At 33.0% G+C, this 14,414-nt stretch overlaps 1 protein-coding gene across 1 annotated transcript in view; it reads left to right on the top strand.

Moving 5' to 3' along the window:
* Window positions 1-14,414, top strand: part of LRRIQ1 (leucine rich repeats and IQ motif containing 1) — a 117,098-nt gene that overhangs the window by 13,832 nt on the left and 88,852 nt on the right. Inside the window, exons 10-13 of the mRNA XM_074901483.1 lie at window positions 4,701-4,894; window positions 5,589-5,716; window positions 11,816-11,889; window positions 12,171-12,264. Of these exons, the coding sequence (XP_074757584.1) occupies window positions 4,701-4,894; window positions 5,589-5,716; window positions 11,816-11,889; window positions 12,171-12,264 (490 nt within the window). The remainder of the gene's footprint in view (window positions 1-4,700; window positions 4,895-5,588; window positions 5,717-11,815; window positions 11,890-12,170; window positions 12,265-14,414) is intronic.

The following is a 14,414-nucleotide window of genomic DNA, read 5'->3' as shown; positions in this document are numbered from 1 at the left end:
GTTCTATATTTTCCTCCCACTCTGGCTCTTCATTGTGGCTCGTTGTCCCAAAGCTGGAAACAATGGTAAGTTTAAGGTAGAATCATGCAAATCATTTGAAGCACAGCAGGTGTGCCAACCCTGATTATATTTACAAAAGCAGTTTGTTATATTCGTTAGGTCTAACAGTTGGCAGGCAACAGATGTACCTTTAGCATGCAGTCAACCAGTTAGAATTTACATACACCTAGACCACTCAACAGATGCATGAATACATGAAATCTTTCTTACACAAGATGTTTTCTGTTGGCTGTTTTCTGTTGACCAGCAAGGAATTTTTCATGTAGTGAACAGATGTTTGCCTCTCTGCTTGTACTACCACTCGAACTGTAAAGTGCCTAAAGGGTAGATATTGTGTCTCAACTTCTGGCAAGCAAAAAATATTGCATTGTGAGCCTTGTGTTATGTAGATTTAGTATAGATGGAATCAGGATCCAGAGCCTTTTCTACTGACAAAAGGTCAGGAAAATGTAATGCAGTGACAATAACAAGAGGCTTTGCTGTATGTAAGTGGAGAAGCCTTTTTTTTGTTTTTAGAATGATGTACGGAAAGAAGACCATTAGTGGACCCTCAAAAGCAACATTAAGAGTTGAGAAAAGGTCATAGTAAATTACCAGATCATTACTTGAAAGGGACCTCTCAAGGCTTGAAAGTAGCAAATTTCCTTCAAGAAGGCTTCACAGCAGATAGAACAGAACTAGATCTAACAGCCTCCCTATAGTCTAAGGACTTGAGTCTTGGTGCATGACATACTGTGAAATTCATAAAGGCCACCAAAATATGGGTGACTATAGAACTTCAGTATTACAGTCTTAACTGAGATGAATCTTCAGAGATTTGTCCATTGAAATAAAATCTTATGGTCAAGGAAAAAATTGCATGTGATGCACCAATTAATTTTGTATAAATTAAAACATGAAACCTGAAAAGGTGACTTTCTTAGTCTGTGCTAAATTTAAAGATGTTACTTTGAAAGACTTCAGAGCTGGGAATGGAAAAGAGATAAGGAGATTTTGATTTTGATTTGATTTGCCTTGATATAGACTTTGCTTTAAAGTATGTGGACATACTGTATTTTAGCTGATAGATGAAAAACATTCACATAAGGCATTTATATAAAGAAATGTTTTCCACCTTTAAAAAAAAAAGGGAGACTGAAACAGTAAACATGGACAATGCAATTCCATAACAAGGACATAGCAAACAGGAAATAGGAAAGCTTAAAAACCCATCTATTTAGAGGGTCTAATGTTGGGTTTAGAGGGTTTAAAGATTTTTAATATTTTTTGCTAATATGTGAAAATTTGGAATGTTGGTATTTATGAACAGTTTATAATATCTGAGAATAAAGGTGCTGGAATATCAATGTTTACTGTAAAAACATATCAGTACCCTAATGAGAAACAATAAAATAAACTTGTTAAAGATACTTCATCTTTATCCTTGTGGCTGATAATGCTAGATGAGATTGTTATTCAGTTTTATCTCATTTGATAAAAATGTCTGCAAGATTGCTGTAAGAATGACATTAATATTAGTGGATGATGTCTAGGAATGTGGCATCTGTGTGGAATGTAGTATCTTTGTACAGGCCAAGTGGAGTAAAATCCTCTTGCACTTTCTGTTTTGTGGTGTGTGCTGCTATGTTTACCAAATCTCTAATGAATATGAGTGGATAAATAAATGTTCACAAAACCAAGCTTGGAATCTGTCTTTCTCCACTCCAGAATTGCTTTGAGGGTGTCTAGTTAAAACAGATACATAATACAGGATTTATTTAATACAATAACCTGTTGGTTGTAAGTAGTTGCATAGAATACACAAAAATGGATTTATGGCTTTTAAGAAGTTAATGTATCCCTCCCATCTGTAAATGTTGCAGAATGTCCCATGGCAATTTTAGAAGCTACACTACTGTGCAACGTTCTCTATTCATTCAGCTTTAACAAAGGCTATAGGCTTTTTCCTAAGAAGTACAGCTTATTTATGTGTGCAATACTTCTGTTTTAATAACATTGTAGGAAACTTCAAGCATACTATGTTTTTTTTTTTCTTCTCTCATTGAAATATAGCATCAGTGGGGAAAAATTAGAGTTGCCAGAAACCCCTTAAAAAAACAGTAGAAGTATGAGAAATATATCTCAGTTATGCTTTTCCACTTAAGAATGCATGAACACAAATAAAGTAATTGTGTCAGTAATACACTGAAGCTCAGTACATATGTTTGTCTTTGGAAGATGAATGCTTTACTTAAAAATTTTCTTATACAAAAAGTAGCATTTTGACTTGAGTCATAGAATACGCCTTTGTAGGGTGTCTATACTGCCATAGTATGTTGGCTGAAATCCTGGCAGTGCTAAGAATAGCAGTGCACATTCGTGGATAGTCCTAAGTTCTTCTTTGGACCTACTATTTTTAAGAAAACTCATAGAGGGTTTTTTTTTTTAATCAGATACCTTTCAGTTTTTTGGGGTATGTGTTTTTTTCATCTTCATATTCACTGTCAGCTTTCACTCCTCTTACCATTTATCTTTGTCACACATAGGAGTTACTTCAGAACTGCATTGATAGCTAAGGTAGAGTCCCTAGCTAACAGACTCCAGCTGCACTTTGCAAAATGCTAAAAGCTACTTATATAAAGCTCCTCCACAAATCTTGATGAAACCGTATGTTTTTCAACATAATGCATTTCCCATATACTGTTATAGCTGTTGTTGGTTGCATCGTATATAAAACAGACAATATCTTCTGGAAATGTGCAGACTCTCATGCTTATTTTTAATTTTACATGTGTGTAGAAGAAACATTAAAATACCATCATTCATTACTCTTGTGTATGTTTCTGTTGGACTGCATTTGACAGTTCCAGAAGAGATTGTAATCCCATTGCATGTAGCCTTGGCATGTCTGTACCAAATGACATTTGGTCTAATTAAACAACACAGATGAGGAGAAGATGTAAAAAAGATGCTTTGTGCAGCATACAGAATAGGAAACTTCCAGATCCTATATTAACTCCTTGCCTTTTCTTACTGTGTGTGTAGTCTCTCCTCACTGTCCCACTCCAGACTAATACAGTGCTTTTGAAGTTTCCCGTACTGCGGATAGCGTAAAAGTGGAGATTTAAGGACTGTTCTTGTGAGGAAGTCTTGGGAGCTGTTAATTTTAACACTATCTGAAACGCAATTGTTTTGAGACCACTAGATGGTGCTGGTTCCTTTTTTATTTTATCTAAGGGTAAAATACAGACCAGGATCTTGCAGTCAGGATAGTATGTCATGGGCGTGTTTGAAATTCTTTCAGAATAATTAAACGTTTGTATATTTATTTCATAAAGCACAGTTTTGAAGTTACAGTATGGGACATCTGTTTTAGATTTAGGATGATATCTCTTTAATATCAGGTGATTGTGTTATTTCCACTAGGTGCCTTCCATTTTCAAATTACTATGATTTGAAGGCCTATATTTGTTTGGGTTTTTTTAAATGTACTGCTACTTTGGGCATTTATTTTTTTACTTATGTTTTCTCCTTACCATTCATTTTCCTTTTAAAATTCCTCTTCTGTATTCTCAATAACCTATGGTACAAACATTTCTCTGGTCTCATAATCCAGTTTGTTCTCAGAGGACAATCACAAAGACATTCACCTCTGTAAAGCTCGCCCAACTTACTTTTGGGAGCTTGGGAAGTTTTGGGTGAGATAAAGAAGAGACAAAATATTACCTCAAATAATCCTGTGAAGAATACACAAAAGAAAAGAAAATTCAGAAATTCCTTATTTTATATGTTTTGTAAAGGGTGTCCCTTCAAAGGATTTTTACTACACAGATACAGAAAAACTGCTTGGACCTGTAGCAAGTCAGATTCATCAGTGCAATAGGAGAACATCTGGCATGTGTAAAACCATGAAGAGACAGTGTGATTTTTGCCATCATAAGAGGATGATTTGGGAAAAATTCTGTGAAAGAGATGCTGACAGGAATCTCCTCCTTTGCGTTTTTTTTGGGTAGAGATAGCACACATTCTTGCTCTTTACACTAGCTGGCAGGAGTTAGTTTGTTCAGAGTATAACAGCTATAGAAATATAGCTTTATACTTAAAGGCACTAAATTTTCTTTATAAATTTCTTCATTAAAAATATTTTATGACGTAATTCTTTAAACAATATGCTCTTAAATAATAGAGATGGTGCTGGCCTAAGTTTTAACACAACTTGTTCTCACCTTGCTGATAACTTAACACACACACACACACACCCCCTTTTAAAAATGAAATAATTAACTTTTAAACGTAAATAGTGTGTCCATTATGATGGTTGATTTTAAGATGGCTGTTAACATTTCACAGAGCCCTTAGGTTCTGAGTAGCAGTTATAAAGTACTTAACGCATAGTAAGTGTAGGATGTTCTGTTTCAACAAAAGTGTTAAAGGGGTTAGGAACTGTTACCGTTTGGTTCACAGGATGAGAAGTTTGTGAACTGCACATTTGATAGGGTCAAAATACAGTAATTATTTTAAAAACTTTTTACAGGACTAATATTACTTGTTTACTATAGGTAATATAAATATATTGAAAGGTCAGAGTTTTCTTAGTACTTGAAAACCAACAGGTTTTTATTTCATTATGGCTTAATTTAGCTAAAATCTTTCATTTTCAGGTGGTCTGGAGTCGTTGAAATGTCTTCAGCAATTAATTATGGACCATAATCAGTTAATCAGCACAAAAGGTCTTAGGGAGGCACCTACTCTTATTCACCTAGACTGCTCTTTTAATCATCTCACACAAGTTGAAGGCATTGAGAATTGTGGCCTACTTCAGATTCTGAAGCTGCAAGGCAATAACCTCCAGGAGGTAAAAACTGAATTCAGTGACTGTTGTGTATCCATCTTTGTTAACAGTCATATTTTTCAGAATGCTGATCATGTGCTTTGCTGTGGGATGTTTCATGCTCTTAGGTAGGCTTTTTTTTCCCCTTGAAAAATTGGCCTCTAATTATATTTCCCTTCTTTGTTTATAACATCTAGCCTTCAGTTTGTATTATATGATGTTGATTCTTTGTTTAAAATGTAACAAAATATTATTATCATTATGTACAAGTAATAGTTCAGCCTGGTTTGATGTATGCTGATCCTTCAAAAGTTGAAGTTTGTGCTGCAGAATTTAAAATAGTTTACTAACTGTACACTTAGTCATATTTATTGATAACAATTCTCTTATGAATCTGAGAGAGAAAAAACATTGTCGATAAGCAGCAAATAACTGCATGAATAAAATAGTAAGACTGTGGGTTTTGCGCTCTTGACTATTTTTTTTTAATTTATATTGACTATTCAGACTAGGTAGAAGCATTTAAAAAATACTTACCACCTGATATGTAAAAATTTTGTGTGACAACTGGTATATACATAATAAGAAACTGATACATATATCCAAAACGTGGTTTTTGCTTGTATTTAGTAATGATTTATGAAAAGCATATGGTAAGCATTCCACTGTTGTTTCTCTAATTTATACTAATTTTAAATAAACATCTCTTTTCTATTAGTTTCCAAGACTGGAAAATCATGTTCTCCTAAGAGAATTATATTTGGATGACAATAGCATTTCTGCTGTGAGAATGCTTCCTTTGTATTGGTTGCCTCTATTGCAGATTCTTTTGCTGTGTCAAAATAGGTAAGCAAGAAACATTCTCCCACTTACAAAACTGATGCAGAGGAATTTACTAACATAACACTTATCTGAAAAGTATCATTCTCAGTATGGTGAAGATATCGCTATCTTTTCCAGATATTCTTTGAAAATATGTGGGTGACAAGAAATGACATTGGCTACCTTTAGCTAAGAAAATTTGAAACAGCATTAAATATGAAAAGTAATTTTTTCTATTAGATGTTATATGAAAATAATTTTTGATCACTGAGCATTATTAAAACCATGGTGTTTCTTTTTTTTCCTTTCTTTAGCAATTGTTTCTAGAGTATGTCTGTCAAACTTCATATTTCACAGATAGCTTATTCAAAACAGACTTTGAAGGCTATATTAAGTGCAACTACTGGAGCTAAAAAGGAGAAACGAGAATGTTTTTATTTTACATACATATGTTTATGCCCTCCAAAACAAGCATATTTGCTTTAATTTTTCAGTCTTATGGTACAGTTTGAAAGGTATAAAATAAAAAAGAAGGATCAACAGAAGCAGCATAAAACTAGATCACGCACTCAAATACTCTGTAATTATTTTTGGTTTTCTAAGATAATCTCTACAACCTGACCAGATATTCAGGAATCAAAATTTTTATTTCCCCATTCCCATCCCCTTTTCTTCCATTTAAATTCTGTTAAAAAAATAAGGAAAAATTATTATAATTTACAATGTGTTAGTAAAATTAATTTTAAATTAATATAAATTATTTTTCTATACTGTGACCATTTTGCTCTGAACAAGATTAATCTCATCTAGTCAAATAGAATATACTCTGTTACACACAATATGCAGAATATACCCTCTGAACTAATCACTTGACTCTCCTGTTAGTGGAGATGCTTTTAGTGTGTGATTCATCTGCCATTTTTAGCTGTTTGCTTGAGACTAATCATACCCTACAAGTGCTTGTTCATCTTCACTGACTATTAACAGAGTCAAAATGACCAGTTCATATGTAGGTGTCTGCATTTGAACAGATGAATCCCATCCTATGTGACATTTAGTTCAGCAGTCAACTGTAACTGTGAGCCTGTTGGAGAAAAGATCTGTAAGACTGAGTCCTGTTATTATAAGGCATGTCCTTCATGCAAAATTAATATTATTTTAGTATATACAACCTATATTTTTATTTAACTTTTCAGATTATTTTTATAGCATCTCTAATGAAATAGTATGCATGTAAACTCTTGGATGTAAGTATAACAACTAGCTATATTTACAGAATCTAATCTTCAAGTTTCTGGGCTTTTAGACTTTTTTTAGTTCTTTTATTAATTCTTCTGGAGTCTGGAGAAAGTGCTTCCTGCCTGTGATTAAACAGAGAATTACTTGTTGAGTGTTAGACTCTGAATCACATGTATTGATTTAATTCATGTTCTTTGCTTTTTGCCCTTATTTTTTCTCGTCCTGTTCAGCTTTTTGTGGAACACAGTAGAGTGGCTCTATCTTCTTTTAGTTTCCTCCTCTTCTTCTGGTTTGTTTTTTTCTTAACATTAAGATGTAGCTGTGCTGTGTGTAATAAAAAAGTCTGCAAAACTATTTAAAGGTCTCATGTGCTTGTTAGGAAGAGAACAAACAGCAGCACGGTCTCAGACGTAGTTTGAATGCAGACTCTGGATCTAGACTGTGCTTATCTGGCTGTGTAGAGGTACCTTATGTCACTTGCATATTCCATGATCTTACAGTTTTTAATATCTATTATAGTACTTATTCTGGTTTTCTAGTGGCCAAGCTGAGATGCAGTATTTGGTCCACTGAGTTTCTTCTGCTGGACTGGGAGAAAGCACATATTTTTGCATCAGCAAACTGGATGTGCTGAAAATAAGCACACATCTCCTCCCCAAACAATTATCTTTCTTTCCTTGATGTATCTATAGCTTATCCGAAGTCTTTGTGACAAACAGGACAAGATAGCCTTAAATGCATATTAAAATCCTCAAAATTCCTGGCATTTCAGTAGCCTACTCTGTTACACTCACATTATGTACACATATAAGCAGCTCCATATGTGTGTGCCATAGCATAAGTAACTCGATGTTCTATAGAAACAGTGAATGTAATGGAGTAAGCTGTTGAAAGAAAAGCTGTTTCTTTACTTTTATCCTACAGCTAGTGCAATTTTGTGAATTTTTTTCAAGTGTGCACTGAGTGCCATTTCCTTTTCACTGATTGCAGGAAGCCAATATAATGGTAATGCTGTGACTCTGTATTCTTTCTAAAAGTGAAGCGCTGTGAAAAGAAAATTCTTACACTAATTTACAGGATTTTTTTATTCCTGAGATGCTTTGTCTGTATCATAAACCAGAAATTGCCAAAGATAAAACTCCAAAAATTGCTTTAAACCTACAATCTAGCAATGAAGAATTATAAGAGGCAGTGATTAACTCCTTCAAATATAAAAATGGCAGCTATTTCACCACTACTGCTTTTATTAAGTGTTATATTGTGGCTTTCACATACAAAGCATATACTTCGTCAATGTACAGTTCACCAAAGCCAGTGATGAATATCCTCTTGACTTGGTTACTGCTGAACTGGGACTGTGAAGATCTGTGCTCTATTTTATAGCAGCTGGAGAACACAACTGTTAAGTTAGTTTTAAAAAGGCACATTTTCTCTTTTCTTGTCTTGTGGATAAAGACTTAGGTGTAGGAGAGAAAAGCCTTGCCCCTGGGACTGAAATTAATGCATATTTAATATGTGTTAAGAGTTCATATGGTATTTATATTTACATGTAGTCCCACTTAATTCTGTAGCTTGTCAATGTCCTTTTCATTTAAAAGTTTTACAGTGAGACACTAAATCAATCTGCTATTCAGGCAGCCATTACTGTTTTTCCCCCCCCCAACTTCAAAACAGACAAATATATCCCTCTTAAAATTTGTTTTAATATGACATTAATATGACAAACTTATTTTTCTGCTATCTCTTTTTTTTCATTAAGATAACCTGAGTGTGTTAGATAAAAAATTAATATCTAAAGAAATGCAGTCATCTGCAAAAATTCCTTTTTTTGGGGAAACTGTTTGGCCAGAATCAAATTCTTTGTGAACGTGTTGCTCCCGTGTTTTTGCAACTAGATGCATACCCTTCCTAAAAGGCTTAAAATAGAAATGCTAAAAAGTCAGCTCAATTCTTTCTTGGTAAATATTGTTCTCCCTGCTTAAATATATGTGGTATCTGTGTTTAACTGAATATCTCAGATGTAGGAGTTGAACTCACTGTTGTTGCAAGCCATCATGTTTTGAGAATTTGAGCACTTTTCCAGAGTCTTCATAATAAATCTAAATGTCATTGAATGTTGAAATAAGTCAATCATGTAAAAGATATACTTATTTATAGTGGTTTCCCCCATCCCATCCTTATCAGTCTAGATTTTTTTGATCACTTTCAATAATTCTTTGCTGATGATAAGTTTATCTCTAAGTGTGTGGCACCATGGGCAATACTGTTGAAGTACTGTCTGCTAGAGTATTCAAGAAACAAGTGGCTGACATTTCCTACATTATATTTAATTACTACTTATAAATACAGTGAATATTTCAAACTAATATATTTTTATTTTTAAAGAATGGAAAAGAAATATGGGCTTTATTTAAAGATCTAGATCAGTATAAATATATTTTTAATTATTATGCCCTCCTTCCTGCTAACCTCTTGTTAACATAAATGATAATTTTTCAGAGGAAAAGCAGATGCATGGCAGGATTTGGACCATCCTGACCAGTGACTTCTGTTTGTGTTTGGAAAAGCAATCTTTATTTTCTCTGATGCATACTTGCAACTATTCTAGTCTCTTAAATCTGTGACTACCTCTGTCCTGTCCTGCTACATCCTTAAATAGGAGCAGAAAGAGGAAGCTCTAGCTTGCTTTTTTGTGAATATCTTTTACTTTTGTGTCTTCTTTGTAATTAATATCTTTCTTATGCCCAGGGCTAATGTGACAAGGTCAAGTAGTATTAAGTTTTCAGTAATGTCCTTTGTCTTTCTGGTTTGAATTTTCTTAGGAAAAAATTTAACAAAGAATGTCAGTAAAGGGAAAGCTATAGAATGACTGGGAAACTTTTTAACTCTCATAATGCCAACAGCAGGCAGGGAGAGTCCAGTAGACCATTTCTAAGTTACCACAGCATATACTGAGAAAGATCCAGAGAACTCACTCAGTATAAATAAGATAATACTGCGTTATCTTTTGTCCCTTGTGCAAAATACATTTATTTTCCTGGATATTTCTCAATATGTGAATCTAGAATCTGAATCATGGATTTTCAGTCTTTACAGCCATACTGTTAGCCACTAATATCTGTGGTGATATTTGCTACAAATATTAAATATATTTGTGTACTGTTGACTGGTCACAAGAACCTAAAACGCTGACATGTACTATGTACAGATCTACATATAAGGCTTAATGCTTTTTACAGTTAATACTTCATAATTATTTGATTGCATGAAAGACTGGCAGGGAGGTAATAGAACTACATAGAACTAGAACCAGGACAACTTTACAATATCGTTTGAGAAAGATATAGAAGTATAGCAACATATACTCAATTGGCTTTATATCTGTTTCTCTGAATTGTTACGTTGTCATATAGAAATACTTGCCAACTGAATGTGGAAATTATTTTTTTTCTCTTTTGCATATGGTCAAATTTTCAGTAAGATTAAAGAGATTACAGCCAGCATTTGGTCCAGAATTTGTGTACCAAAGTTAAATCCAGCTCTGTCTTTTATTGGTAATGCCTGTGCTGGAAACACAATATTTCAGCAGCAAATAACCATTTTTGGCTCTGACCAGTTGTAAATTTGTGGAGTGGGTTTTGGTTTTTTGCATGGACATGTTTCTGACCATAAGTATTCTGACTTATAGCTTTCAAAGGCACTATAACCCTCAGAAAATACTGCTTTCCATGAAAATTAGCAGTCACAAAGTGACAACACACATTGCTATTGGTGTTACCATTTTCTCATTATGCTTAGGCCTTGTCCTTACAGACATGAAACAAGTTACCTAAACGTGTATTTTTAAAAAAAAATATGTAGTTGATTTAGTATGTGCTTATACATAAACATACTAATTTTAATTAAAGACTGGGGTTTTTTGTATCTTGATTTTATTTTTTCCTCCCTCTTTCATATTTAAAATAAAACTAAATAAACTTTTAAATCTGACAAGTAATACTTGGAAATAGCCTGGCAGCTGACCAAACCATTCAACATTCTTTCTTACTGGCACTAACGGAAGTTTGTAAGTAAAGAAACTTGAATAACACTGGACAGTAATGTTTTAATAGTAGTGCTAATACATGTCTTACAGTCCATAATCCTTTGTACAGATGAATGTCAGCTCAGTGTCCTTACATTTACTCTTCAGTATTACAAATAAGAATTTTGTCATGGCTGTGCTACTGCTTCGCTGCTTTGTTGCACAAGAAAAGCTCTGATATGCAGTAAGAGCAATTCCATAACTGTCTGTATAATAGGCACCTATTTGTCACTGTCTTACAGAAGTAGAAAGACAAAGGAAGCACTAAAAATATATTGAAGGACAGTGCAGACTTGACCTGTTAAGAAATACAACTGTGACAATGATTATGTTAGTTTTAGGATCTAGGATGTAATATTCTGAGTGGAGAACAGAACCAAGAAGTTTGAGCAATGAGAAATGTAGGAAGAAGAAAGAGAAAAAGTAGATTGTATTTGTTCTCAGGAATCAGGGCCTTCTGTTAGTTTCATTGTAGTTATGGCCTCAAGAAAAGCCAAATGAGTTGTGTAAATTTTTCAAGACTTTAGATCCTCAGCACTAAATTCAAGAAACAGAATGAAATATTTGCCAGGTAAAACAAAACATTGATGAGTAAATATTAAAACCTGAGCTACTGAGAAGACTAAGAAATGCTTTCAAGTTAAAATTTCAGTAATTAGTTCTAGCACCTTGGATAGCTAAATGAGTATTTTCTTATGAAAATAAGTAAATTGTCATATCTGTAGAAGATACTGTTGCCTTTCTCTTATGAACTGCTGGTTTATTTAGTTGGAAAAAAAACTTTTCTTTTTTGTTCTTAGATTAACTGAGCTTGTACCTTTAAATTCATTTGTATCTTTGGAAAAGCTGGATGTCAAAAATAACTGCTTGTCAGGTGGGTTGTATAAAATACATAAAACTGTATTCAAACAAGAACTTTTTAATTAAATTATAAACTTATTTGCATTTGATTGTTCTAATTTATTTACAGGTGACATTTATATAGAAAACGTAAATATTTTCTAAGCATGGATGTTACACTGATTATATAGGTAGCAGAATTGCTTGTCGTACTTCATGATTTTGGTACATTTTACTTCCATGTAAGATTTTATGAGAAATAATATGGTTGTGAATTCAAATTTATATTAAATTTTCTTTTCTACTACAATATAGACCTTAAAGGTGTCATTACATGGTTAAGTGGCTGTCATAAACTAAGGGAGTTGTCACTCAGTGGAAATCCTCTTGTCCAAGAAAGGAATTGGAGGTAAGAAAATAAATTAATTTGCTAAATCAAAAAATCAAAATCAGCCAAAAACTGGGTGTATATGCATCTTGCTCATCAATCAAAATCAGCCAGAAAACTTGGTGTATGTATGGTAGTTAAACAGTAGAAATGAGGTAGAGAACCGGAAGAGAATTATATGAAAATAACAAATCAAATTCAATTCTGTGATCTTTATTTTTGAGGAATTCCAGTTTGTAGTTTTGTTTAAAGAAAAATCTTGATGTTTGACTGGAGCCTTAATAAGAAGCAGTTTGTACTAAAACTCAACAGCGGTCTCTCTAAGTTGTTTAACTGTTATCCTAAATAAGTATTTTTCTTTGTGATAATTTCTTTAGGCAAATACAAAATTTATAAAGATGATATAGGCCTTCTTTTGGTGTTTATTTGTAACTGCTTCCTTGCCCACTGATCACAAGATCTTCTTTTTTGGCATGAATTCTGGTTGTTCCTCTTTACTGACAAGTTTAATACCTTTGGTAACTTTAACATTCTGACTGAGGTTTTGTCTGACCTTTATTATCCTTTTTTATATTTCATTAAAACTTCTGCACAAAGACATGGCCTTTTTTCTCCTCATCTTTCATCTGCGCTGTTTAAAACCTTTATTTTTTTCTCTGATTATTAATATTCCTACACCGCTTACTTGTCTGTCTCAGAACCATCAGTTTCTGACTATCACATAGCTTCTTAAAGTGTTTCTCTTTCTGCTTTACTGTCTTTTTAATTCTTTTAAATTTTACTTACTCATTTTCATCACTTCATCCATTCACTGCTTAACAGTCTTGCTTCTGTGACAGGTTCACACTGCACATGGATAGAGAAAGGGTGGTGTCTGTAATAAATGTATTAAGGAATCTTTGGCTTAGCATCTTTTAAGGAAAAAAAATTAGATGAAAAAGTCAGAATGAATGATTGATTCTTCCTTAGGAGTTGAAGTGGACTTTTTTCTTGTTCTGAGAATTCCTTATCTTTACACCAAAATTTAATAGCTCTTATGAGCTATGAAAGACACAGATATAAAACTAATGCTGTTCTTTGCCCTCCAATGATGTATCTTACCAAAATAATAATATGAAAAATATTTAAAGGGCTGGTCTTAAAGAGTATTTTATATATATATATATATACATAAAAAATAGATAGGGTAGAAAGGAAACTTCACATATGAAATGAAATTGTACCCTGAAATGAGTAGCTGTGATGGGATTGTATTTGTAAACCATATGAATAAAATTGTACATTAATAGGGTTTTGTATTTTGTATTTTAGTAGAAGTGTCCTCATTTCTTGAGAATTCTGTGGCCTGAAACACAGTACATGGGCCAATGCTATCAAGACTTAAAAGTGTCTGAGAGAATTGCTCAGCAAAAGTACAGTAGTGCTGTTAATTTAATGTGGTTTTCTTTCATCTTCCTTAGAATTAATACTTTCTAGCCTAGAGGCCTTCAAGAGCAGAATAAGTTGGAAATGAAATTTTAGACTTTTAGTTGATGTTCCAGAATACGTGTGTTGAAATAGTACTCTCATTATAATGCCGTTAAATGTAAAATTAAGCATTTAATTAGTAATAACTGAAATCATTACCAATTCTTTCAGCTAAGGAAATCAAGTATTTACCTAGGAATGTGTTAATATAATAAAATGTCTATTGAAATGAAATGAGACACAACAGTTGGACTTTCATTTTGGATGTAATTAAAACAGGTGACTGAGACTTTTTATTAGAAAAATATTATTATATTTTTTTAAGCTTGGCAATTTTAAAGAATGACCAAAATTGCTCCTTGTCTAACTTCAAGTCAGTTAAAGGTTGAGGCTTTACACTTCAATGTTACGCAAAAAATGTCTTTAGATAAATTATGTTCAAATTCACTACATTAGATTGCCTAGTGGAACAACCGCAAAGTTTGGGGTATGTCTGTTTTGGAGTATATGTTATATTAAGAGAAAAAACAAAAACAAAACCACCCTTACATGTGTATCTTTTATTAGATTTTTATACAAATTTATAATTAGTATTCCACTGGAAAAAATACTATTTGAAACTTTCAGTTGGAAATATTTGAGTAGCTTAAAAGATAATGGTACGAATACATTCTTGGTTGGTTTATTTGTTTTTTAATGAATAG

The sequence above is a fragment of the Athene noctua genome, chromosome 3, assembly GCF_965140245.1.
Source record: "Athene noctua chromosome 3, bAthNoc1.hap1.1, whole genome shotgun sequence".
NCBI lineage: Eukaryota > Metazoa > Chordata > Aves > Strigiformes > Strigidae > Athene > Athene noctua.
The sequence above is the reverse complement of the archived record's forward strand: the minus strand, read 5'-3'. Positions and strand labels throughout refer to the sequence as shown.